The sequence below is a fragment of the Zonotrichia albicollis genome, chromosome 2, assembly GCF_047830755.1.
Source record: "Zonotrichia albicollis isolate bZonAlb1 chromosome 2, bZonAlb1.hap1, whole genome shotgun sequence".
Taxonomy (NCBI): domain Eukaryota; kingdom Metazoa; phylum Chordata; class Aves; order Passeriformes; family Passerellidae; genus Zonotrichia; species Zonotrichia albicollis.
Window position 1 is genome coordinate 25,098,822 of NC_133820.1, and position 24,500 is coordinate 25,123,321.

The 24,500-nt window shown below is 38.5% G+C and overlaps 1 protein-coding gene across 1 annotated transcript in view; it reads right to left on the bottom strand.

The window, feature by feature from the left end:
• POLA1 (DNA polymerase alpha 1, catalytic subunit) overlaps window positions 1–24,500 on the bottom strand; it is a 186,488-nt gene that overhangs the window by 157,712 nt on the left and 4,276 nt on the right. The window contains 17 exon segments of the mRNA XM_026791818.2: window positions 926–1,045; window positions 1,304–1,433; window positions 1,820–1,995; window positions 2,852–2,968; window positions 4,511–4,600; window positions 5,346–5,407; window positions 6,227–6,311; window positions 7,566–7,723; window positions 8,783–8,921; window positions 9,270–9,344; window positions 16,207–16,323; window positions 16,764–16,876; window positions 20,261–20,439; window positions 21,332–21,509; window positions 21,731–21,926; window positions 22,791–22,889; window positions 24,304–24,366. Coding sequence (XP_026647619.2) covers window positions 926–1,045; window positions 1,304–1,433; window positions 1,820–1,995; window positions 2,852–2,968; window positions 4,511–4,600; window positions 5,346–5,407; window positions 6,227–6,311; window positions 7,566–7,723; window positions 8,783–8,921; window positions 9,270–9,344; window positions 16,207–16,323; window positions 16,764–16,876; window positions 20,261–20,439; window positions 21,332–21,509; window positions 21,731–21,926; window positions 22,791–22,889; window positions 24,304–24,366 — 2,097 coding nt within the window.

Consider the following 24,500-nt stretch of genomic DNA (forward strand, 5'->3'; position numbering starts at 1 on the left):
AGCTCTCTACATGTCAAAACAGCATTCAAACCAATTCTGACAGGAAAAAAACTGCTAAGAAGAGATTACAAAGACTCTAAAGTATTGTCATTGTTCAACATGGCACCAGAATGACTTTTACAACTGACTATAGAAGTCCACACTATGAAAAAAATCAACTCATGACCCAGAAGTGGTATGATCGTCCAATTAAAATGTTGGTTTTGCAAACAGAATGGCTGGACTTGAATAAAACAAATAAAAACATTACCACTGACCTAAAGAATATTCTTTCTTATGTTTTAGTAAGAATTCTTCTCCCAGTTTTCAATTCTATTCAGAATCATTTAGAATTCCAGTGCTACTTTGATGCAACAATACAATCAACAAAAATACTTGCTTACAAGTTTGCTGTTGAACTTATTTAAAACTAAAAAGCAATATATAGTGAAATACAAATACTTTCTCAAATTTTAATTTGTTCACTAACAAATATCTAGATATTGCTGTAATTATTATTTACAATGGTATTAGACAAAGGAATTTTTTAATAACTTCGGATATTTCATCCATATAACAAATTTGTCTTGAAATACTGTTCATCAAAATAACTAAATGCAAATATTAGACAACACAGATTGTCTTCTTTTACTGTTTCCCGACACAGACAAGTACTTAGCTTGTACTTAGATCTATAAAAACTCAGAACAACTGAGTTTTGATAGATCTGTGCTGCAATGGAAAAGCTGTTACACTGTCCCAATCTCATTATGAACTCCACACAAAAGCAATGTTTTAATTAAGCATATGCTGTACCCTTAAGTTATATCTGAGTTATATTTGGGGTTCTTTGTGTTCCCACAGAACATCAACATGCAGAAGATGGATGAATGTTTTTTTTCCTTTTTTTAATAAAAAATTTTAGGAAGAGAAAAACTGGACCCACCAGCTTCTGTGGAGGCTTTTTGAAAACTTGTTTGTCTGGCACAATGTAATCCTTCTCGTGAAAGGCATGAAGCAGCAGGAACTCGTTACGTTCAGATCGTCCACCCATCATTGTCCTCGACTAAAGAGGGGATGAGAAGAGAACTCAGAGCAAAGCACAGAGAACACTGACAGCAAAACTCAAATGTAACACTTTTAAGGAAGTTTTACATTATTACTTGATTAGAACATTGAACTCTCCTCATGAGAGCAAAAAAATTTAACAGCATTGTGTATCCTAAATTAGTGTTTAGAAATTAAACCCAGCAAATCAAACACAGAAAACATGGAACTGTTTGGAGAGGACAGTGGAGAGGGGTGGAAAGTAATAAAAATGTACCATGACATTCCCAGAGATGTTTGTTATCTGAAGAGCCAGTGGCAGAACATTCAGCTCACACATGATCTGGAGAATGAACTTGGCATCTGTCCAGGTGTTTTCCAGCATGAAGAGTAAGCGAGGAGAATCACTGGGGAAAGAAGGGGCACAGCCTAGTACAGTAAAATCATCTCCCTTGTACTCTGTGGGCTTTAGACCTATGTGCTGTATGCAACACATGGTATCTGTAGCACATGACTGATGAATTTTATAGCAATCTCTTGTAATTGAAAAACCAGCCCAAAACTCAGGCTTGCATCTCCTGTTAGTGTGCCTACACCAATGCTCCCACAAATCAATCTGCCTCATACATAATAAAGCCACCACAAGCAGCTTGAAACATTATTTTATAATGTTAAGACAGTATTTAACTTTTCAAATCCCAGTATGCTAAGTCTGCATCTCCACAACAAATCAAGTAAGGAAATGTAAAATTTTATGTCAGGGAAGGATTAAAACTCCCAATCAGCAACGTACCTGTACATATTTGGAATTTCCTCCGGTAGAATTGTTACCTTCTCAGTTTTCAAAATCTGATGGACCAGCTCAGACAAATGGTAACTTTTGCAACGAATTAGTTCTTTAGCAGAAATTTCCACATCACAAATCATGCGACCACAGGCAGCATTCCTTTCAGCAAACCCTCCTCGGCCCTTCATGTATTACACAGAGACAAAACACAAATAAAATGAAATATTCAAACATTAACAAAAAACATCTACCCACAATGTATGTTTATAAGACTCAGTCAAGTCAGTTGGTCACTAAGTACTTAAATACTCTATTAAATATCACTAATATAAGGACTTATAATTACACCCTAAAGGAATCCATGGTACCTTTCACTGTATGTAGATATTAAAAATAGATACTTAATTTTCACTGCTGGTTATATCTTAACTCTTAAACGATCATGCTTTTTTTTCCCTTCAATCATTAGAATACCCCCAACAAGAACCTGGATGTGGATTCTGTGTTTCTTCCAAGGATACTTTTTGTAATAACAGCAGGATAAAAAAGTCACAGAACCACACAGAAATACCCAACTTGGCCTCCAGGAAGAACAGGAACAAGCAAGAGCACAGCCATGTTCAGCACTTCAAGCTTCAGACGCTGTCCTCTGAATAAATATGTAATAGGAGCTACAGAATTATTAGCTTAGCAGCTCTCTATGGGATGATTCACCCATCAATCCAAATTGCCTTTTCTCATTTTACAGTTACTGCAGACAAAGACAGATACAGTAAAGACTACTGCAATTAATCTGTCATTACTATCATCTAGTTGAGATAAGTAAACTAAATTAGCCTAACTTGAAAATCAGTTTATCCTATTACTGTAATAAAAGTCATATAAACACTCATAATTTCTGATCTGGGACCCACGAAATTCAGCATGACCAACAGTAAAAATACATCAGTGTCACATTTACAATTCCTCAGAAAAACTAATTCATTTTTAATCACATGCAACATAAAGGGGCTTAAAAGACTTAAGCAATCTTATTACCCCAAGCTTTGGCATATTAGACCTCCTCAGTCGACCTATCTTGGACCAGTGAGGGACTTTGCACAAATTAATTCTTTGAAGCAGCACTTCCAGATCAAATCCATAAATATTATGACCCTTGAAGCAGAAAAAATAACAAAAAAGGTTACAACAAATGCAAATTGAAAGACTTACTTTCACACACTCAGTATTCCTTTGCCCTTTGTGATTTTTTCCAACTAATTGATGGCATTATCTCTCTTGTAGAAAGCACTTTCTAAGAGAATGTTCATCAACAGAACTCATTAGTCTTAACACTAACAATGCTGTTCAGCAGAATACCAAAATCAGCTCTGTAACTGGCTCATTGCACACACAATACAGCTTCATGCTTTGATACCAGAGATTAAGATTTAAAGCTTTCCAGAAAAATTCCACAACATTCTTCACAGAGCATATAAACTTAAGCTAAGAGTAATTCCTTTCTTCTCCACCTGTGAAAGTCACAATAGTGGTATCAAAATACTGTAATTTTTTTCCTGTGATAGTACAACAGGAACAGCTGTTAAATCTGGATAGGAACACCTTGCAAGCAACATTTACATATCAAAGCACTCCAGCAATATTTTAAACAGTGCTGAATAGATTACATTGATGACACTGGTCTGTAGCCTCAGCTGAAAGCAAAATGCTGCCCTGAGGAACATGAGCCAGCCACCAGGAACTGCAGCTCCACTCCAGCAGGTACCTCTGTGCAAAACTGTGCTGTAGAAGCAGCTCCTTAAGATGGGAGCAGCATTTCAACAGCACTAATTAAACCAGGTGCAAATTACACTGCACTAACACAGCTCTGCTGTTTTCAGGATAGGAGCGCTCACACCCCTGCTCTTGGTATCTTCAATTTTAAGCCACTGGCTGCAGTGCTTCTTCTGATTCCCTGCCATAGGCACCAGGAAGCTTAGGTCACAGGGCAAACACTGGATACCAGCTGCAGTGAGCTGAAAACATCAGGCATTGGCTGCTCATTTTATCATATTCCCATCACTTAACTATTTGTATCTACCTACAGAAGTTAGGTAAATACATAAATCTAACAAGTTTTTAAACCAACTTCAAATTGTCTTCAGAATTTTATTATGTGAAAGTTAGTACTGCACATTAATTAAACATAACAAAAAAAGGAAAATGAGTAATTATAATAAACCCTCAGCTGCTAAAACAGTAGAAAACATAAGTATGCTTATTGCAAAATTTTTCTCAGATCTCATGCAATTGTATAGATGGTTATTTTGATTTACAGCATAAACACAAATTATATGAGCATCTGAATTGCAACAGAATCTTAAGTATACCAAGAGTTCCCATTTTTCTACAAAACCAGAGTTTTGTTGTGTTTTGTCTTTCTGAGGAAAGAAAAAACCTCTAACTTGTTTCAGGTATTGTGAAAATACTGCCTATTTTAGCTATTATAGGAAATAATAGTATGTATAAAATGCTGTCAGGGAAAATTCTGTATCATCTTTGTATCAAAATATACCTGCTGTCTCATAAGCAAACTCAATTCATAAGGCAGTCTAAGACAAGCATTAAAAAGCCTCTAAGGGGACAAAAGAAAAAGAACAAAGCTGACCAACTGACAATGTGCTTGAATTTAACTCTCAGAGTCTCAGAACTACTCACCACAACAACATCTGGGTCAATTTTGTGAATCTTCGCAAGGAAAAATCCCAGCAGTGTTCTCTCTGTTGCAGCAATCTCTATTTTAGCATTCTAAAAGGAGCAAGAGAGCACCTGATTTCAATTACCCAATAAGTTTAAAATGGAAGCATCTCCTCTCCCCTACCAGTTACAAGACAATAACAAAGCACCACAGAGTTCTGCTTTCCCTTCTGTAATTCAAGGATTTTTTCCTCACTCCCATAGACATTGGAAAGCTTTTCTTAGAGGCTTTTTCCCATTCTGCTTTTGAATGCAGGTGTGATATTTTAAGAGCCTCATAAGAATCAAGCACACCAGGAAAATGTTCCATATGCATCTTTCAATCACAGACTTTAAGATCACACAGAAATAGAGAAAAAACAAAAATAAGTTACTTTATTATTCTGCCAGCTCTCCCACCTCCCCTCAGAAAGGACATCTTCTAAATTTTGATAGACTTTACTCTCCAATAAAAGAAGAAACAAATTCTCATAGTTTACTATGAGTACCGTCATGTATAATGAAAATGAACCACAATTTTAGCCTGTTTGCAAAATCTTGCCAACTCTCCTTTCTAACACTACTCTATTTTAAGAACACAATTAGCAGCAATACTGAATCACACAGAGCACACACCACTTTTTTACAAACAACACAGAACACAGAATAAATACCTGGATTTAATTTTGCAGAGTGGAAAACTAACTAAATAATAATTCCATTCCTTCAACTATTTCTCTTCACCACTTATCAAAAGCACCATAACGTTCATATTCTATAAGGTACTGCAATCAGAAGGGTAACAAAATGAAATTACCTTCTTTTTAATGGCTTCTTTGAAGTCATAAGGAAAAATGCAATCACTCGGTTTGGAAACAGCTGCAAAAAGTGATATTTGTGTTTACATCCAAGTTCCTAACTGTTCCCTCCCCAAAAGCACCCATTCACAACAAAGTGAGCTGAGAAAACTGACCTCTGATTCTCAAACAGCAGCTTTAGGTGAATACTGTCTTTAAGATAACCAAGTAATTACTAAATTAGTAATTAAATTAACCAAGTAATTACCAAAATTCCAAATTACTAAAGCATTAACAAATCTGAATCAAGTCATATTTGAGGTTATTATTGGACATTAAAACTATGGGCCACAGCTCCTGCAGAGCTTCCTCTCACAAGCATTCAACACCTCATCACTTCCAGTCAGTGTCTGAATCTCAAAGTTTAGCTGATATTACTGCAATGACAATGCTGCAACATTTTTTACCCTAAGAAAACTTTATAAATAATTCAGTTCAGAAGAGCTGAACAAAAAAATAATTAAAGTGGCAGTAAATTAATTGTCTATATTGATGGGTAGAGAAAACTGGAGTAAAACCAATAAAAAATACAGGAAACTGTATAACCCTGTATAGAGCAGGGTTACTTTACATTATCTCAAATTAAGATTTTTTTAAATTAAGTTTTCAATAAAAAGTCAGTAACCAGTGAAGCTAAAAATGGGGAGAAAAGCCTGTTTGAGAGTTGAAATTTTGTCAGTTGTCTATTTTAGGCCACTATTGCTCTAGTGACAGAAAGAAATAAAAATTTTAATAAATAAATTCATATAACCCCGCCCACAACCAAAAAACCAAAACAGAACAATAAAAGAAAAATCATGGAATTAATAATTTTTCTATTCAAACTGTTCCAAGTACATACCACAGAAGTGTGTTTGAAAAGGAGGCTGAGGTGGAGCCTTATCCAAAGGAAATTTCTGATGAACCAGAGCTGCAAGAGCCACAACCTATACCAAGGATATATAGAACACACAACTTCATAATCACAAATGAGCATGACTACTATCCATTCTCATTTCTTCCATCCTTTTTCTTTTTTAAAGTTTCTCATCTCTTTTCTCTTGTTTCTCCAACAGATCTTTCTTATTTTAATTCCAACTTCAAGTAGTTGAAAAGAGGCTATCAATTGATTTCAAGGAAACAAAACAGCACTTGCTCATAAATCATTATACATTTGAGAGAAAAAATAATTCATTTTGAAAAACTTCTAATTTATCAGTTTTTGTTCTGAATCTGACCAGACCCCACAATGTAAAGGACTCCCCATGGAGTGCAGGGGAGATAAGCCTCATTTCAAAAAGGGCTGCCCTGAGCAATCAATCAACACTGCCAAGTGGCCAAGAGGTTTAGTGTTTCATGTTTGGAAGCCAGAAGCTTTAATGATGCTTCTGACTGCTTGGCCTGGCTTCTCAGACACTGATCAGGAAAACCCAACAGAAAATAAAGCAGAAAGGCTTTAAAGCATCTTGGCAAGCTAAGTCCTGTTGGTACCATGTATATGTCCCGTTACTTTGGTCAGAAACCCCTTATTTTCCATACTTCCACCAAAAAAAAATTTAATTCACTATGAGGAATAATTCTGCTTGAAAAATTAGCCAACATATTAGTCTTCAATTCAATTAGCCAGAAACAACTGTCCTATCCTATTTGTGAATACTAAATCTCTTCTCCCATTAATGAGAGTTATGTTAAAAAAAACTGCCTAGTGCACATTGCGGTCTGCAGTCCACAAGTGAGAGCGGCCCCTACATCTCTCTTCCTTTCTGAGGAAAGATCTTACAGCAGAATAGCAGGTGCTCTAAGATCAAGACCAAATCCTCATTTTAAAATGAGTTTTATTAGCAGAAAAGCCTGGTCATTTTATCTATAACCTATGATTAGCTCTAGCTTAGTAATTAATTAATAGTAATCCATTAACAGCTGTGTTGGGGCAGTCTCATTTATAACTATGAGGCACAACAGAGAAAACAGAAGGCTTGAAAACATACATGGGTCCACTGTCACAGTAAACATTCTCACCAAGCAGGACCCCTAGGCCAGAGTGAAATCCCAGTAAAAATTTCTTTGAAAAGCCTAGAACAGAGAAACTTTTCAAGAGTAAATATATTTAAAACATGTTTTATGAGGGTCTTCCAAGTCTTAGGAGACTTTAATATATGTCAAAGAACAAAACCAAACCAAAATGAGAGCAGATTACTTACCTCATTCTGGTGAGTCTTTGGGTTCTGGATGGTCTTCATGCTGAAGGACATGACCACCAGAGGAGGAGGAGGAGAAAGCTCTTTAACCACGTTCACCAAGCCAGGCTTCATGGCCACAGCCTCCACTTTACACCAGCTGAGCGGCTGATTTGAAGGCTCTGAGGAAACAACACAAACCACCTCCACTCTTCTGGGAACCACAGACAAGGCTTCTCTGATGGCACTGCTGCTCAGAGCACACCCTTCCAATGTTTTGTCCTGGTGGGACAGTCCAAGACACACACTAATCCTGCCCAATTTTTGCTAACTCCCTGGACCTGACTTCCTAGTCAGCAGGAGCTCTTCAACACCAAATAAAAAAGAAAAGGTTTGGATCAAGGTCTGCATAACCCAAAAAATACTTCAGGAAGCTTTACACAGAGTCATCTGTACTGGTATCAGTTCTGTCAGTGACTGAGTGAGCTGCTGAGAGGAGAATCCTCTGGTGTCAGCATTCCCACAGTCAGTTCTGCACTGTGCCCCAAGGATACAGCAGCAACAGATGCAGCTTTTGTCCAGTATGATCAACATCCCTATAATCATGGGAATATGCAGCACACATTGAATAAAGGGTTCTTACCAAACCAAAATAAAGCAGCACAACCACTTCTAAGTGCTACGTGCCAATCATGAGGCAGATTTTAAATTAACAGCTCCACACCACAAACTTTTCCAAGTGTCAGGAAAAAATAAATAAAAATCTAATTCACAAACTAAAAAAAAACCATCTAGCAGCCATTTGTTCTAAAAAATACATATTTGGAGAAAAAACCGAAATCTTAAGTTATCAAGAGCAGAAAGATGAGACATTTGCAAATCAAGTAAGTTTAGCTCCATATACATGGCATTAGGGTAGTCATCATCAAACAGAGCTGCTAGGCACTGCACAGTCCCTTCTCATAGGCACTGAAAATTATAATCTCATCTGTACAGTGCACAACTTTATACAGATATTTGTCACTCCAAAAAAGGAAGAATAACTTAAAATTTGTACCAGATAATGAAAATTAAGCAGTAAATTGCAAGGTTATAGATAATGAAAATTAAAGCAATAAGTTGCAAGGTTAATGTGAAAAATTATAATTCATCTGTATAATTTAAATTCCCCCTATTACTCTCCAATCTATAACTGTATGTGTTTCCTGGTAACCAGGTATTTCACATGCAAACCACCATACGTGGATTTTTTATTTCCAGCCAGCAGGGTCCTTTGATCTTCTGATTCATCAAGAGAAGTTCCAGGCTAGAGGTGTTGGTTCCAAAGACATGTGAGAATGTTTGTCCCTTCAGGTCTTGGGGAAGCCGAGGGCATTCAGCCTAACAAGTAACAGAGCAGGGAGTCATTTCACCCCACTGAAGTCTTCAAGGTTGACAAACCACATTCAGACAGCACCTACAGTACTGAAATCACCCTCATCCCCCACAAGCAAAGCCCTAACCCATAATACCCTACAGTAATTGAGGAAATCACACTATGAGCTCCACTTAAAAAATCAGGCGAGTAATGTAAAAACTCACTGAAGTTTAAGTTCTTCATGCACACTGGACACATCAGCCAAGACTGACAATGATCAGTGACCATTTTAATACAGAAACTGCTCACGCTGTAAACTTAATTAGATAAAAAAGGAAGGTATGATATTTTATCAGATTAATTATACTCACTGAATATTTAACTTCTAGGTATTCAGATTTTGCTGGTACATCGGGAATCTCAAAAGCGTAGTGTTTTTCCACTTTCTATACAAAACAAAGGTATTATATTTTCAGTATCTCCCAATTGAATATTCATTCTGTCCAATAAGAAAGCTAAAGAAAAAAAGGCCAGGCAAAACACACATTTCAAATATCATGGGCTTGATCATATATTACCAATTCTGCAACTCATTACAACCGGCTGAAGACAGTAAGAATATTTTAGAGTCTGTTTTTAACCTCTAAATGTTTTCTTAGCATCAAGAGTTTCTACAGAATTGACTTGCAAGTATACTAACCACTACCAAAAAAAAACACCTAGCAGTTAGGCAAACTCAGAAATATTCATTAAATTCACAGCTTTCAGACATACTCATGAGAACTGGCGCCTGCAGATCACTGCAAAATCCCAAAATGGCTGAGATGGAAAGGGAACTCCAGGCATTGTCTAGTGCAGCTGCCTGCTCAGAGCTTGGTCAATCACAGCGGGTTGCTCAGGGTTCTCTCCAGCCAGATATGAATATTCCCAAGGATGGAGACTCCATAGCCTCTCTAGGGCAACCTGTGCTAGTGTTTCATCTCCCTTACAGTAAAGCAGTGTTTCAGCTTCTGATAAATTTCACCTGTTTCAAATGTTATCTGTTGCTCTTGTCCTCCATTGGGCACCAGCAAGAAGTATGCCAGTCATCTTTACTAATGCTCATCAAAGATTGATAAACAATTAAAAGATCTGCACTGCCAATCCCTTGCCCTGAACTTTCTCTTCTGCAGGCTGAGCAGTCCCAGGTTTCTCAGCTTCTCCTCACATGACAGATACTCCAGGCCCTGTAACTATCTTGGTGGTGCTATTGTGGATTTGTTCCAGTAGCACACATCATTCCTCACACAGAGGAGCTCAGCTGAACACAGCAGGTGCTCACCAAGGCTGCAAAGGGGAAAGGACCAGCTCTTGACACTGCTGGTAATGCCCATGGCAGCCTTGTCCCCAAGGCTACAGGGTTGGCTCTTGTCCAACCTTGTACCAAGATGAGCAGGTCCTTTCCTGCAAGGCTGCTTTCAGCCAGTCAGCCACCATCACCTACTAGTGCCTGAGGCTATTCCAGTCTTCATACAGGACCACTTCCTTTTTTTTGGTATTTGATGGGATTCCTATAGGTCATAAGATATATCCAGCCTGTCTAAATTCCTTTGACAGCACATCCATCTGGTATATCAGCCTCTCCTGGTTTTGTACTGCCTGCAGACTAGCCCTGTGTGTGCTCCATGCAACCACCCAAATCATTAACAGGATGCTCAGCAGGACTGGATCCAGAATCAGCCCTTGGGGTGCACCTCTAGGGACTGGCCTCCACCTAGATTTTGTGCCAGTGATCACAGCTTTGAGCCCAGTAGGGCACCTGGTTTTCAGCCCATCCCTCTGCCCACTTCACTGGCCCCCTCCCCATCATTTGTCTGTGAGGATGCCATGGCAGGCAGCACTCACAGCCTTACTGGAGGCAAGACAAACAACAGTCACTGCTCTCCTCCTGTCCACCAAAGCAGTCCATGTCTTCCCAGAAGGCCACCAGCTTGGGGAAGTATCTTTTTCCCTCGGTGAATCTGCACCAAACACTCCCAAACACCTTCTGACATTAGCCAGCTCCCTCTGCACACACAGGGGTGCATCCCATCAGATCCCACTTACCTTTATCTGTCCAATTTGTTTAAATGTGCCCTAACCTGATCCTCCTCCTCTGAGGACAAGTCTTCTTTGCTTCAGGCTTTCCTTCAGGTCTCTTGGCCATCAGAGACTGCTAAAAGTTGGACTAAGCAGTGAAGACCAAGGTGAAGAAGACATGCAGTATCAGAGCTTATTCCATGACCTCTGTCACCACATGGCCTGTCCCTGTCAGTAGCACTTTTCTCCTAGTCTGCCTGTACCTACAGCAGCCTTTCCTACTGGTCTATGTCTCTCTCAACAGACTCAGCTCCAGGTGGGATTTGCCTTTCCTGTCTCCACCATGATGTCCCTTCCAAAAGCCCAACCTCTAATCCTGACCAGCTCTGTGCCCACCTTCAGGCAGGCTCCATGCATTCCCACGGCCCTGATCCACAAAAGGGCTTCCTTCCCCCTCCTTGCTATCCCAGCCCGCCTTAACAACACCCTACCCACTATGTCTGTGATCCCAGCCAGACTTATCCCTGTAACTGCACACAACTCCTCCCTTTTGTGCAGCTTTTGTGTACCAGCACTCCAGAGAGGAACCCAAGAGAGATGATTTCCCAACCATCTGCCAGCTTTCATCACATGCTCACAGGAGATCATTTCTGTGACTCTACTTTATTTTTCATTTAAGTGACTTAGGTTTCACTAGAAAGTAGTCCAGTTTGTTTATGTATCTCTAACTAAGACAGTAAAGAAGTCTGAAGTTAAGTATCACTTCTGCTTTCCTCAAGAACAATAACAATTTTCTATAACACAGCTTGTCAGTTTCGAAGAATAACTACTTTCTTTTTCCAAAATATTACAATATCCTGTGCAACAGTGTTCTGGCACCTGCTGAAATGCCATGCTCTACCATGTCATATCTGTGTTCTGCCCTGTAGTACTTTACAAACCATCTGCACCATGTTACATACTGTTATTATATTATAACTATGCTAGCACATTAATTTATTACAGGAATTCCTAGAGGCACCTTAAATTAAAAATCACATTTCTCACTGGACAATGCACCATGTTCACCACTTTCTACACCAGACTCAGCATACTATGCCACTGGAGAATGTTCAATAAGAAAAAGCAAAATCACCATAAATGGGAATGAAATTTTTAAATTAACAAAATACATACACAGTTAGGCAAACTTGAAGTTATTTGGTTTGGGGGTTGAAAGGCTGGGGTTTTTTTCCTTGAATTAACAGCATCAGCAATAGTTCCCTCAGGGTACTACAAGAGGTGCTGTTGGAAGCTTGCTACTTCATGTGCTACTGCAGGTGTAAGGCTGCAAAGCCCAGGCAGGAGAGGTGAGGGACCTCTGCTATAAATAGGAGGCAGACAAATCCAGAAAATACTATGGCATCAACAGTTTCATGGAAACACAAGTGTAACATAACTTGACAAAAGAGCACCACTATGAACAGATCAGCATTGCAAATTAACCATGCAAATGTAGATCTGAACTGCTGAGCCACAGCAGCACCTAACAGGAGCAGATCAGAGCTGTGACATAATAGAAGGCAATAGCAAAAAGAAGCAATAGATACATTGCTTTTAGCACATATCACTGCTGCTCCCCCGCCTCTTTTTTTAATTTTAATAAAAACCTCTCAGGCTTTAAACAAGTTCTTGTTGCAAACTAGGATGAACATAGTATAAAAATAGTCAGCTGTAGTGTTTCATCTGCGTTATTGCACAGAGCTCAGCTCAATTACACCAGTCTGGTCATAACTCAGTGAATGAATGCTTGCTGCAGAATAATCTGCCCTTCAAGTGGCCCTTCAGAGAGCAGAAATGAGCAGCAGTGATTAGCTGCTAAGTTCCCAAGTGGAGTAAGGCTGCTTTCAAATTGATTTGTGAAGACTTGCTAACTTGGCAGCAGTGCAACCCATTGAAGCTACAATTAGCAGCAGGTGCAGCAGGAAATTATACAGCTTAAGTGTGTTTAAAGGGACAAAGTTGGGAGCTGGCAAGGCCAAGAGAACAACCTGCCTCAGTGTCTCCACATCATCACAAAGAGGGATATTCTGAATAAAAGAACTCTGTCAGTAAAAGAACTCTGTCAGGGATGTCAGTAACCCTCCTGATTTCCAGCCAATGATGGAAGAAGAGTGGCTATCAGTTTCACAGAGCTATGCAAACACTGAGACTTCACCTTACTCTGAATGCATTGCTCACAAGCCTCACCGGAGCAGCACAGCCATTTGTTTGAAGTCTTTCAAAACAACAACCCTTAACAGCACAGCACTGAACCACTGGCTGCACATCACAGAGCAGGGGAGATCTTCTAAATCCCAGTAGCCCTTTACTACATAGAGTCACAACTGGGTGAAGATCACGTCTTTGGGGCATTCCTTTAGGCGAATGTCACAAACCATTTCAATTCAGAGCCCTGCACACCCCTATGGACACGCAGATGCAAGGGCTGTGTAACAACACCTTGTCTCTGGTGGTATGAGTACAATGAAAAGGAGGTTGATGGCTCCTTGTGAAAAACAAAGTCAGGTACATTCAGGTATCTAAGGGAGGAAGAGAAAAAAAAGAGGACACAGTAATGGGACAACCCCATTACTTCTACAATTATCTTGCAGAAAGCACAAAGCCTCCCTGCTGCAAAGGCATAAGCCTGGCCAGATTTGGTGCCACTTGTTCAATTTTGTGTAATCTGGAACATCTGAGTCACTGCAATACTATCTTTGAATACTCCTCCCAGGACCCCACTAACAGCCCTGCTCTACCATCCTCTACTTTCTCTTACCTCCCATATTACTACTGCCATACCTTCCTACTATCTCCAGTTCTTATTAAACCCTACCAGAATGCAGTAACTATCAGAATTAGCAGAATATTACACAAGAAAAATAAAGCTGGATAGCTTTTATCCTTTTAATAAAACCCAGTTTACTTAAGAATTCAAAATAATTTGAAATCTTACTCTTCAGAAACAATTCTGGTAAGTTATTTCAGAGCTTCCCTGTGCCAGCTATGCTGCCTAATTTATTCATGAATTAAAAATTACAAATTCACTCTTTTGCTAAAACTCTCCTTTAAATAGCTCTCTGGCTGTTCATCCCCTTTTAATGTTTCTAGAGAGCAAACAGGTCTGATCATTATTCTTCACTTTACTAGCTAAAAAAAAATTAAAGCTCTTTCACAGTCATCTCTGGTATAACTGTCCTTTTGTCTCATCCTTCTAATTGCCATCTTTTGTACCAGTAGTCACTTGAGTTAATCTTTCCTCTTTCCTTTCACCCTTTAATGATGGTGATCAAGTGTTACAATATTTAAGGGAAAATCACAACAGTGTCTTAGTGCTCCCACTTCCCCACTCCTGTGTTACATCCAAGGACCCCACGTGCCGCAGCTGCAAAAGGCCCAAAACTGTTGGGTCTTCTGCCCTGAGTTCTGTGTAAGCTCAGTAAAAATTTGACAGGTTTTACCTTGATTTTAAAGAGCCTTCTTTGAATGTTCAACTACATTACTCTACTACTTCATTCACATTATTCTCACTTGGCACACCATGGAAAAGATGGTCTCCCAAAATTCTGTAAGCAGAACTTCACCTTTTGAGATCTTTCTCCCTCTTTCCTTTCTAGAATACAAGTGTACTCCTTTCTTTTGATGAAAAATTTTCTTTGAGTTCTCTCCCTCATTCCTGAAAGGATTTTTGAACAGTGAGCTATCAGCAACTTGTTGTTTTATCTATTGTTAAATTTACTCCTTTCAGAATAAATTTACTCCTGATTCCACATGTAGTTATGTTATAATCAAGTATACAAGATAAAAACAGAAAACTGAAAAGTCTACATTTACATCAGTTTTGAGAGAAAAAATATGCTAGAGAAAAAAAAAAGGTTTCACAAAGTACTGATGTCACATCCATTTTCCCTGAACTCAGTAAATAACACACGAAGCTACAAGTTGCTGAAAAGATGTCCTGTCTTGCATGATTTCAGTATTTGAGAAACACTGCTCACGTTTTCACTTTAACAACTGAAACTTTCAGAATGAGTCTAGCTAGTGTTGCATGAGATGACCTCCTGAGAATCTTCCCAACCTGAATTATCACACAAACTGTTTTTATTTTCCCTCATTTACATATTGTTAAATTCCATTCTTCCTACATTTTTACTTTTCATCTCACTTCCTGATTAACTATTCAGGAATGAATCCTGTAAAATCACAAGATTGCCAGGATGGGGAAAGTTACATCTAATGAAAATCAGCTTTGCCAGACTAATGACATATTACTTCAAGAAATATAAACTTTTCTGAGTACTTCAGTCAGAACAGATTTTTCCCCTAAGCTGAATGTTTGCCACATTTCCCCATCCAAGCTTCCCACCTCTGCCCTCCCCTATAAAAGACAAATGCTCTATGTAAATGGACAATAAAGCTCTGACACTAGCAAACTAATTCAGTCCAAATCTGCAACATTCTCAGCAGTATCAGCTCTTTTCCTGCAGACTCCTGAAAGTATTATATTAATATATTATATTAATTTATGTGCAAAGTTTCCATTATAGCAACATTTTGTTTTTCCAATGTCATTTTAAAGATTTGTTGAGCAAACAGAGCACAGCGAAGTAACACTTTTAAGACTACTGCCCATCACTCTAAGCACAGAACAGCTTTCAAGACTGAATGTGAGTCCTCACTTGTTACCTCCTGCACAGCCACACTATGACAATCCACGCTCTGAGCAGCATGCACTCTACAAGATAAATCTGTGAAGGTGAGAAGAAGGATGAGGCATGCCAAGAGATAAAGTTCAATAAGATGTCTGGTCAAATGCAAAGACAGTGTAATCCCAGAGTACTGATTTATCTGCTGGACAACACAACCTTTCATTATAAACTGACAACATGAGCTGTTACTAAAGCTTTAGGTATCAGAACTTCTATCTGTTCTGCATTCTCAAAAACAGCTCAGCAAGCCTGTCTGACACTCAGCTCAGTTTTAAAGAAGCTAATGAGTGACTATTTACAAAAGCATTGTTTAAACTTCTGGTGGAATAATCATGTTGCAGATTTACCATTCTTAAAGGAATATAGGTATTTCGGATGATTTTTACAAGCAGGTAAATTTACACATATCAGGAGTTATATATCTGCAATTTGGCACAGCCTCCTTCCCTGTTTCAACAGCCTTCCCACCTTACAAACCAGAACAAGAGAAAATGACCAAACAGGATGCTTGCAAACAAACCTTGGATTTGAACTTCATGATCTTGTACTTTGGTGAAATGGTGTCATTAAATTCCTTGAAAACACTCATTATAGTTACTGGAGTCTCTGTCTCTTTACCAGAAGATGGGTCGATTTCCTCAAAAACAGAAGTGAGGTTTTACAAATTAACAAAAATGTCAGCAGAAATGACAATATGTTGAATATAATTTGCTATTATGAATCATGTATCTCTTTTTTTAGGAAGAGCTAAAATGCAATCAGCCAAGAAATCCCAAATTTAGAAAATATTACTTGAAACAGAGGGTTAAAAAGCACTAAATTCTCCAGACTTCAAGACCACTTTATTTGCAAAGCAGCAAAAGATAAAAAATTGTCTGCCTTTGTTAGTTAGGGTCAGGGAAAGTCACAGGGCTCTACTCTGCAGCTCACATGTGATGCACACATTGTTTTTAACTTTATCACCTACATCAGACAACACTGGCTTCCAACAGCTTCCATAAACACTGCTAAACTCCCAACCTGCCATAAGCAGGATGAAAGGCACTTATGTTTGACGTGTTTAAAAGTCACACTTACTGTTTCACGTGGCAGCAGATAAACAGTTCTCTCAATATTTTTCACTGTCACACAACAGCTGACATAGGTGTTTGCAGATTCAATCCAAACTTTGCCAAACAAAAATACCACACCTAAGGAAGAAGGGCATAGAATTCAATATGCAGTTTTACAATTAATCATTTCTAATCTTGCTTGAAGCAGCTTATAATGTATTCTCGCATTGAAACACAACCATTGCTGTGTTAGGTCCTTGAACAACAAACCTTCCCAATGCATCAGCACATTCTAAATTGTTTTAAACACCAGCTTTACAAACAGACACCTGTATCATTCTTCCTGTCTCTACCTCCATTGCTATAGTAACACCTGGTATGTAAAATCCAAAATGGCATTTCACAGCCAGTCTCAAAATTCTGTTCTGATATTCCATTGCTGTCTGTATTAGTTTGATAATCCCTGGAGAGAGAGAGGAAGGAGAAAGATGTCAGTGAAAGCTGAAGATGGTGAGAACGCCTGTGCTGTCAATCAGTCCTCTCACATGTGTTAACTCCAGTTCTCCACTCCTCACCTAGACCACTACAATTGACTCCTTTTCCCTACACTTCAGTACCCTGGGATCAAGGCTCAATGACCAATAAAATGTGTAGAAAAACATTCTGAAGACAACAATAGAAGCTGATCAGCTTTCAAGTGACTATTTTTAACAAATGAGGACACCAAAAGATGCATGACATTCCTAGGAATCCTGGGTGCCAAGACAGCACTGTAACCCAGGGAGACACTCAGAAAGATCATACAGAGCAGGACTAAAGGCAACTGACTTCACTGTGGACAATGTCCTTACAGTACATGCACATCTTTGGGACCAGAGATCTTGGCAATAGAACAAAATGCTGCAAACTGCCAATCAAATCATGTCAAACTTAAAAATAACACAGTACCAAGGCACTCAACTGTCACAAACAGTTTGCAAATTACAAGTACAAAAAACATCCAAGTACAGCTCAGAAACCTGGCTTTACCAGGTTCCCTTCAAGCTCCAAATAATTTGGAATTTGATTATATTGAAGACACTCTTCCTACAGCACACTACTATCGATGAAAACAGAAATATCCATGGCTGAGACTGCCTCAGAAACAGGGTGTCATGCATAGAATCTGCATTTCTCCTTGGCCTGGCAATGCACAAACAAGCCCTTGGTTAAGAGTTTTAACTTATCTTTGCCAGCAGATCTATCAGACATAAAGGCACCTTTCTTACTCCATTAGTGCAAAGATAAATCAGTGAAGATGCACTAGGATGGATGACAGAGTCAACGTGACAGGCTATGAAAAATCATTTTCTGAGTGCTTGGAATAGATGTGCACAAGACTACTTTTGTCAAGGACAGAGAATGCTGTGGTTTTGAAGATGATGAGAGCCAGGATACAAGTTTCAGCTGCACAAAGTATCTTAAGAAATTTTAATACAGAGGCAATCTTGAAGATTTAGACAGTTTGAATAGAAGTATCGAGAAAGAGCTCCAATTGCAGATCTAAGTGACAGGGAAGATGAAGTTCTTGTCCCCAGCAATCTTTTACTTTTTTGTTAAGGGATAAAAAAACCCTCCTTAGATAGGTTTGTATCATATGGAAAGATGAAACAGAGAGAGACTACAAAACAGTAACTGACTGCTTGAACAGCCGGAAATATTAAGAGCATGGAGTAGTTAATCTGTCAGAGGAATACATATAAGCAGGGGAGTAGAAAGAAGGATACAAGAGCCAGTCAGAGAAAGGGTAAAAAGCTGCCTGGATTACAAAGACAAACTTTTATCAACTCCAGCACAGAGAAATAAGTGGTCTTAATAACCAGACTTCACAGAATTAGATTAATTTAGAATGGAAGGAACCTTTTGAGATCATCCGTTGAACACTGGCACACAGTATCACCCCCACAGACAGTAAAAGCAGAACTAACTTCAAACAGTTTCCAGAGACATTTCATGCAAAACCAAAAAAAAACCCCAAAAATCAACTGAGATATATCAGGCCCTATCCCCTGCAAGACTATGGAAAGAATAAAGCAAGAAAAAATACAAATAAAGCTTAAAAATCAAAGCCTGTGAAAAGAAAGATCATGCTACTAAATGAACCAAAAGGTAAGCAAAGTCAAGACACAGGGAAAATGTCTTGCAGAGGGGAAAAAAATAAGGGCAGGTTTTATTCGTTATTTCTTTAAAATGTTAATAGGATCACAATTCTCGAGTTCTCTGCCTAAGATCATAAAGGGAATTATGAAAAGTAAGCCTCCAAAAAATCATTAAGTTTGAAAGAGTCTTATGATTATGCTATAGTATTTACTCTTCAGGCAATGCATTTGACATCACAGCAAATGAGGCACAAACAAAGATCATGAACATGTTAAACAAAAAGCAATATCAAAATTTTCTCTTCTACATTACTAATTGAAAACAGGTGCAGTCTTTATTATTCAATCCTGAAAAAGTCATAATGAGAAAAGAACACTCCTTGCATGCAAGGAACAGAAATCCTTTCATAATTATGTTCCATTCAGCAATCACTGACTTAAAAGACAAAAAAAAGGAAAAATAACAATAGCGGGTTCTTTACAAGTAGCAATTTTATATTAGAGCCATTGATTTCATCAAGATATCTGTGATTATTACCACTCCCATCACCAAGCTGTTCAGCCCAACAGAGTCTCATATTTAAGTTTGGCATCCCAACTCACAATAAAAGGTGTTAACAAAGAAATGTATCTCACTCAATGCTTACATCTTCAACTGAAAAAAACCTCCACCAACATGTGAAAGAACCTTCTGGTAAACACACATGAAGCACAAACTAGAAACCCAATATCCTAAAGCTGCTGATAAAATGAGAGGATGGATGGGAAGTGCTCAGAACACGTGAACACAAATTGTTTTGTCAGAGATCAGAATGATGCAATTTGAAGACTATGAGAGCTAGCAATCTTAATTAGAAGACAACCTTCAAGATTTAGATAGTTTGAATTAGGGGATACAAGAGAGACCTTGTATTTTTCAGACCACCTTCCTTCCTTGACAGACATAACTTCCTTTGCATAAACTTTCATGCAACTGCTATAGTTCAGGCTTTTTATTCATCCACGTGAATTTTGAGCCACTTTTCCAAAAACAAGAAAGCATGCTCAGTTGTTGCATCACTGAGCAAGAAATTAACAACTTCAGCTTGCTCCTGGAGTGTGTAAAGTTTTAAGAAAGGCAATGGGTCACCAACACTGAACAGTGCTAGTAGGTCCCTTTTACTTCCCTACCTCTATCCTAGGCCAAGAGATGACCCTCTGACCCCACAGTGCCCTGCTCTGCCTCTTCTGTACAGGGGTACAGAAATACAAGAGATCTTAGAACATCTTAGACACACAAAGCAACCGGATGTAATTCAGTCAAGTCTGAAAACCCCAATTTTCAAAAAAAAAATCTGAACAAAAAGAATCAGATTAGTATTTTCTGCCTTAGCTGAACAGTTACCTGGCTGACTGAACTGATCTTCATAAGCATCCAGCCAATAAAATCTGAACACTTGATCATCACTTTCCCCATTCACCAGTGGAAGGAGATTGGGGTCCAGTTGAACTTCCGCTGCTACTAGATCAGCTTCATCCTCATCAATTCTGTCCCAACATGAGAGACCTGGGAGAGAACAATTTCTGCAGGTTTTGCAGAAGAATAAAAAACAATTAAAATTGTGCCTTTGCTATAATTACCATTTTGCTTTTTTCCAGGCCTATATTCTCACACCTTTTGTTTCTCTTTCCACTACCAAGCAACATTCCCAACAGCTGGGTTACCTCAGGTTTCTTCTGCAAAGAGGGATGGAGTGACAAAGACAGAAACCCACATTTAAGTATGGGCCTTGAGACCACACATAGGCTTTGAAAATCAGTCACCTGCTATTTCAGCCTAGGTCAATTCAATTCTTCACATATCCAATATATCCATCCATCCATACAAGTTGCTTAGTGGGAACAATGGATTATTTCAACAAAACTACCTTTTCAGTCATTTGATGTTTAGGTCTCTTTCATCATTCAACTATTTTACAGTTTGAATATTTGCTTATGGAAACATATGATTCAAGATTTTCCAAACAATTAAAAAAATCCAAAACCAGGGAAAAGCCTATCTTTTTTCCTATTTCCAAAGACAGAGCTGTTCACCATTACTTTTAGCAACAAAACTTTTACCTACATCTATTACAAAATACTTTCAGATTTAGAGTAAGTATTGTTAGAAATTCCTTGGTTTTGCTTACTGACATCAAAGTTCACTATTCAACACTTACATTGAGTCAGCTCAGTGTGCTGAAATACGTGTTGTCACATGCTAGAACCCAAAAACATCAAATATTTTTCAATTAAGTAACTATCAGCATGTTACTATTTTTAATGTAACTACAAAGAAAAAAACATTGCATAGCATTATTCTGTCTATATCACAATTATCCCTGTGGCAAAGACAAATATGAAGCTAAATCTAAGGTGAATGGAAACTGAGAGCCTTCTTAGTGGAAGAATAAAAAGAAGCAAAAGAGATTCTTACAAGGCAGAAGTCTCCTTCTTCTCTGATTCCAGCTGCTCTGTCTCTTTCTTCTCAATTTCATTGTCTCTTTTCAAGCTTTCAGCTGTCTCAGGTACAGTTTCCACATGCTCTGCTTCCATAGGTTCATCAAAGTCCTCCTCATCAAAATCCATCATTCCCTGATCATCATCTGGAAGTGCTGCAGGTACAGCTAAAGGCTTGAATCATCAAAATGACACACTGCACACCATAGCAGTATGCAGAGATAGCACACTATAAGCATGACCATAATATACAGTATTGATAGCTTAAATATGATACTTTGTTCTAGCTAAACTAGTACAATTTAACAAGTGTTTTAGAACTACTAGACCATATTTAAAGAATTTCCAGAACTGGGTTTTCATTTACTTTTGATACCTTTAGTAGCTTTCTCTCCTACTGCCTTCACCATTCTCTCATTTTCTATAGGTTTTTGTACATGCTTGGTGTCCTCATTTTCAGAGACTCTGACAGATTTTGCTGTATTATTGGGGTGCTTAGGATGAAATGAAGCTGGAGGAGTAGCTTCCTTTCTGACATGAGCAGGTGCTTTCTTTGATATAGGAGTGATTACCTGAAAAACATTTCCACCATGAGTTAAAAATAATCTTGTAAGAGCAAAGAAAAAAATAAATAAAACCTTTGACTTGCTATTTGCAGATCAAGTAACCAAGGGTAGAAGAAAAGTTACACATATTTTGCACCATGATCCTCTCTTACTACATGTCCCCATTTTTTGCAATTGCTTCTAGTTTTGATGACAACTGTTAAGATGAGCAGCACTGGTGATTATTTTCAACATAAGAGCTGATGTCACAGAAGGTTTCACCAATGAGACATATCTACACTACTTCATTTTCCTTCTACAGACCATTACCAACTATCTCTTCATATTTCCAGCTATAAAGTCCCTTCCATTTACCAGAAATCCTAATAAAATGCTAGGCTTCCATCCTCAGCAGCCCATCCTCCTCTCACTCCAAAATCTTCCACTAGGGCAAACTTCTACCCATAGCAACAATTTTCCATTTGTTTTCCATTTCTGCAAATGATTGGTTTCTTATCCTTTTCCACACTGCTGCTTATTTCACCTCCCATCCTGCTCTCCTTGCCACAAGGGACTTTTCTGCTCCTTGGAAAAGAGACAGAGCAGAAACTCACCCTCATGTGTTGCACTGAACATTGTAACAACGGTTTCACGGATCAAATGCACCAGCTACAAACTCCTACTATACTACAGACACAAACTAATTGCACTGTTTATGTGTTCACATGAAAGGCAATGCAGAAGAAAGCACAAAGTTACACTGTAACACTGCTATGGAAGCTTAGGAGAAAGTTAATTTCCAGGAGGAGAAACAAAAGTCAACAGTATTCAAATCAACAAAAACACAGATTAGGTCTTATTAGCAATAAGAACATTTTTTTCCCTCTTTACCTTAGGAGTTTGGGACTGTACAGAGAAAGGATTGAGTGGTACTCCAGCAGATCTTTTCCTTTTCAGCACTATAACTGGTGGTGGACTTAGCTGAACTGTCTGAATATTGAAAAAACAGAGAAAGTGACAAAAGTAAAAGTTGTTTAGTATTTTCTTTTGCCTTGGTTAGTAAGATTTTCCATCCAAAAGAAAGAGAGACACCAATATTTTTGCCTGATGAAGAAAACACCTCCTGATATGAAACCCAGCCCCATAAAATAATGTTACCTGAGCAATGAGCCCATGAAGACACACACTAGGTGTTTTGGGAGAGGAAACAATCTGAGGAAAACTGCCATCAATAAGTGAAATAGTTTTCAAACAGTGAGAGTTTCAATAGCTAACTGTGCCTTTATTGCACAAGTACCAGAATAATTTGTGCTGTTTTTCCTATCTGCTGAAGCAGTAGTACTGAAGATACATGTCTCATGAAAGGCTAAAGTGCTCTTTCAGTACTGTTCCACTAGAGGAAAATACATTTTAACTCATTTATATTTTACTTATTTACAGATATTTTATACTTGACCTTATCAACAGCTAATAACAACAGAAATTTTACAAAACAAACAACAAAACAAAAAAAAATCAGTAGCTAACTAGTACTTAAGTAAATAGAAGCCATAGTGTAATTATTTTCCCTAATCAACGTTCCACAAATCTGACAGCATTAAATTGCATTTCTTTAATGATACCGGGGGTGGCGGGGGCAGTTTCAGTCATGGGGGGCTTTATAGCCTCAATCAGATGCCATAAGGAGGAGTAAAATAATAAGAACACAAAACTAAGAGAATAACTTTACATTGGGACATCCTATACCCTTTACTGGGCTGAAAAAACATATTTAGCTTATTATGTTTCAACATATTCCACCTCAGTATCTCACCACTACAGCAGTTTCAACATTTACATGTGAGCAATCCTTTTTGTTTTAAGAAATCTTGCTCAAAGGGCATCACATATTTGAGACAGTCCAACCCTGCACTCCTGCCTCCAAGGGAGTGTTAACCTGGTTCCCTGCAGGAAATCATGGGAAGCAGGAGGCAGACAGAGGTTCAGTTACATCACCTGCTGAAACACTGCTCCCTCAGCTCCTCCCATACAGCTCACATGGAGATGCCCTAAGCTGAGGTGTGGTGACAGACACACAGCACACAACTCAGAGGCAACCAAGTCCTCTTTCACTCCTGTCACTCAAACCCTGAAGGCTGCATTAGCACAGGCTTCACATCATCTTGATATAAAGATCACCATCTGTAATCAGGTCATAGAGGTATTGCCTTACCAAGCAATGCAGTCATGCAACATCTGCACAGCAGAGACAACAGCACACTTGTGGAATATATCAATGAGATGTGCTGTGGATGAAATCAGTCTTAGATTGTCTAGTTTCACCAAAAAATGTATTTTCTTGGTGTGTTCCATGACAAATTAATGGATTAAGGTTGTTTCCAAGAGATTTTATTAACACACTTACTTCAGCACTAATATCTTGAAGAATATCCCCCAGTAAATCATCCTTGGACAGGTCCACAGTTTTCTGTAAGGTAAGATTAGCCAAACAGGTCTCAGTTACATGTGCAAACCCTATCAGGAGAACAGCAGTAAATGACTAGAGGATTTCCATAAAATACACACAACACTTTCAGAAATGCTCCATACACAAGGGATCAT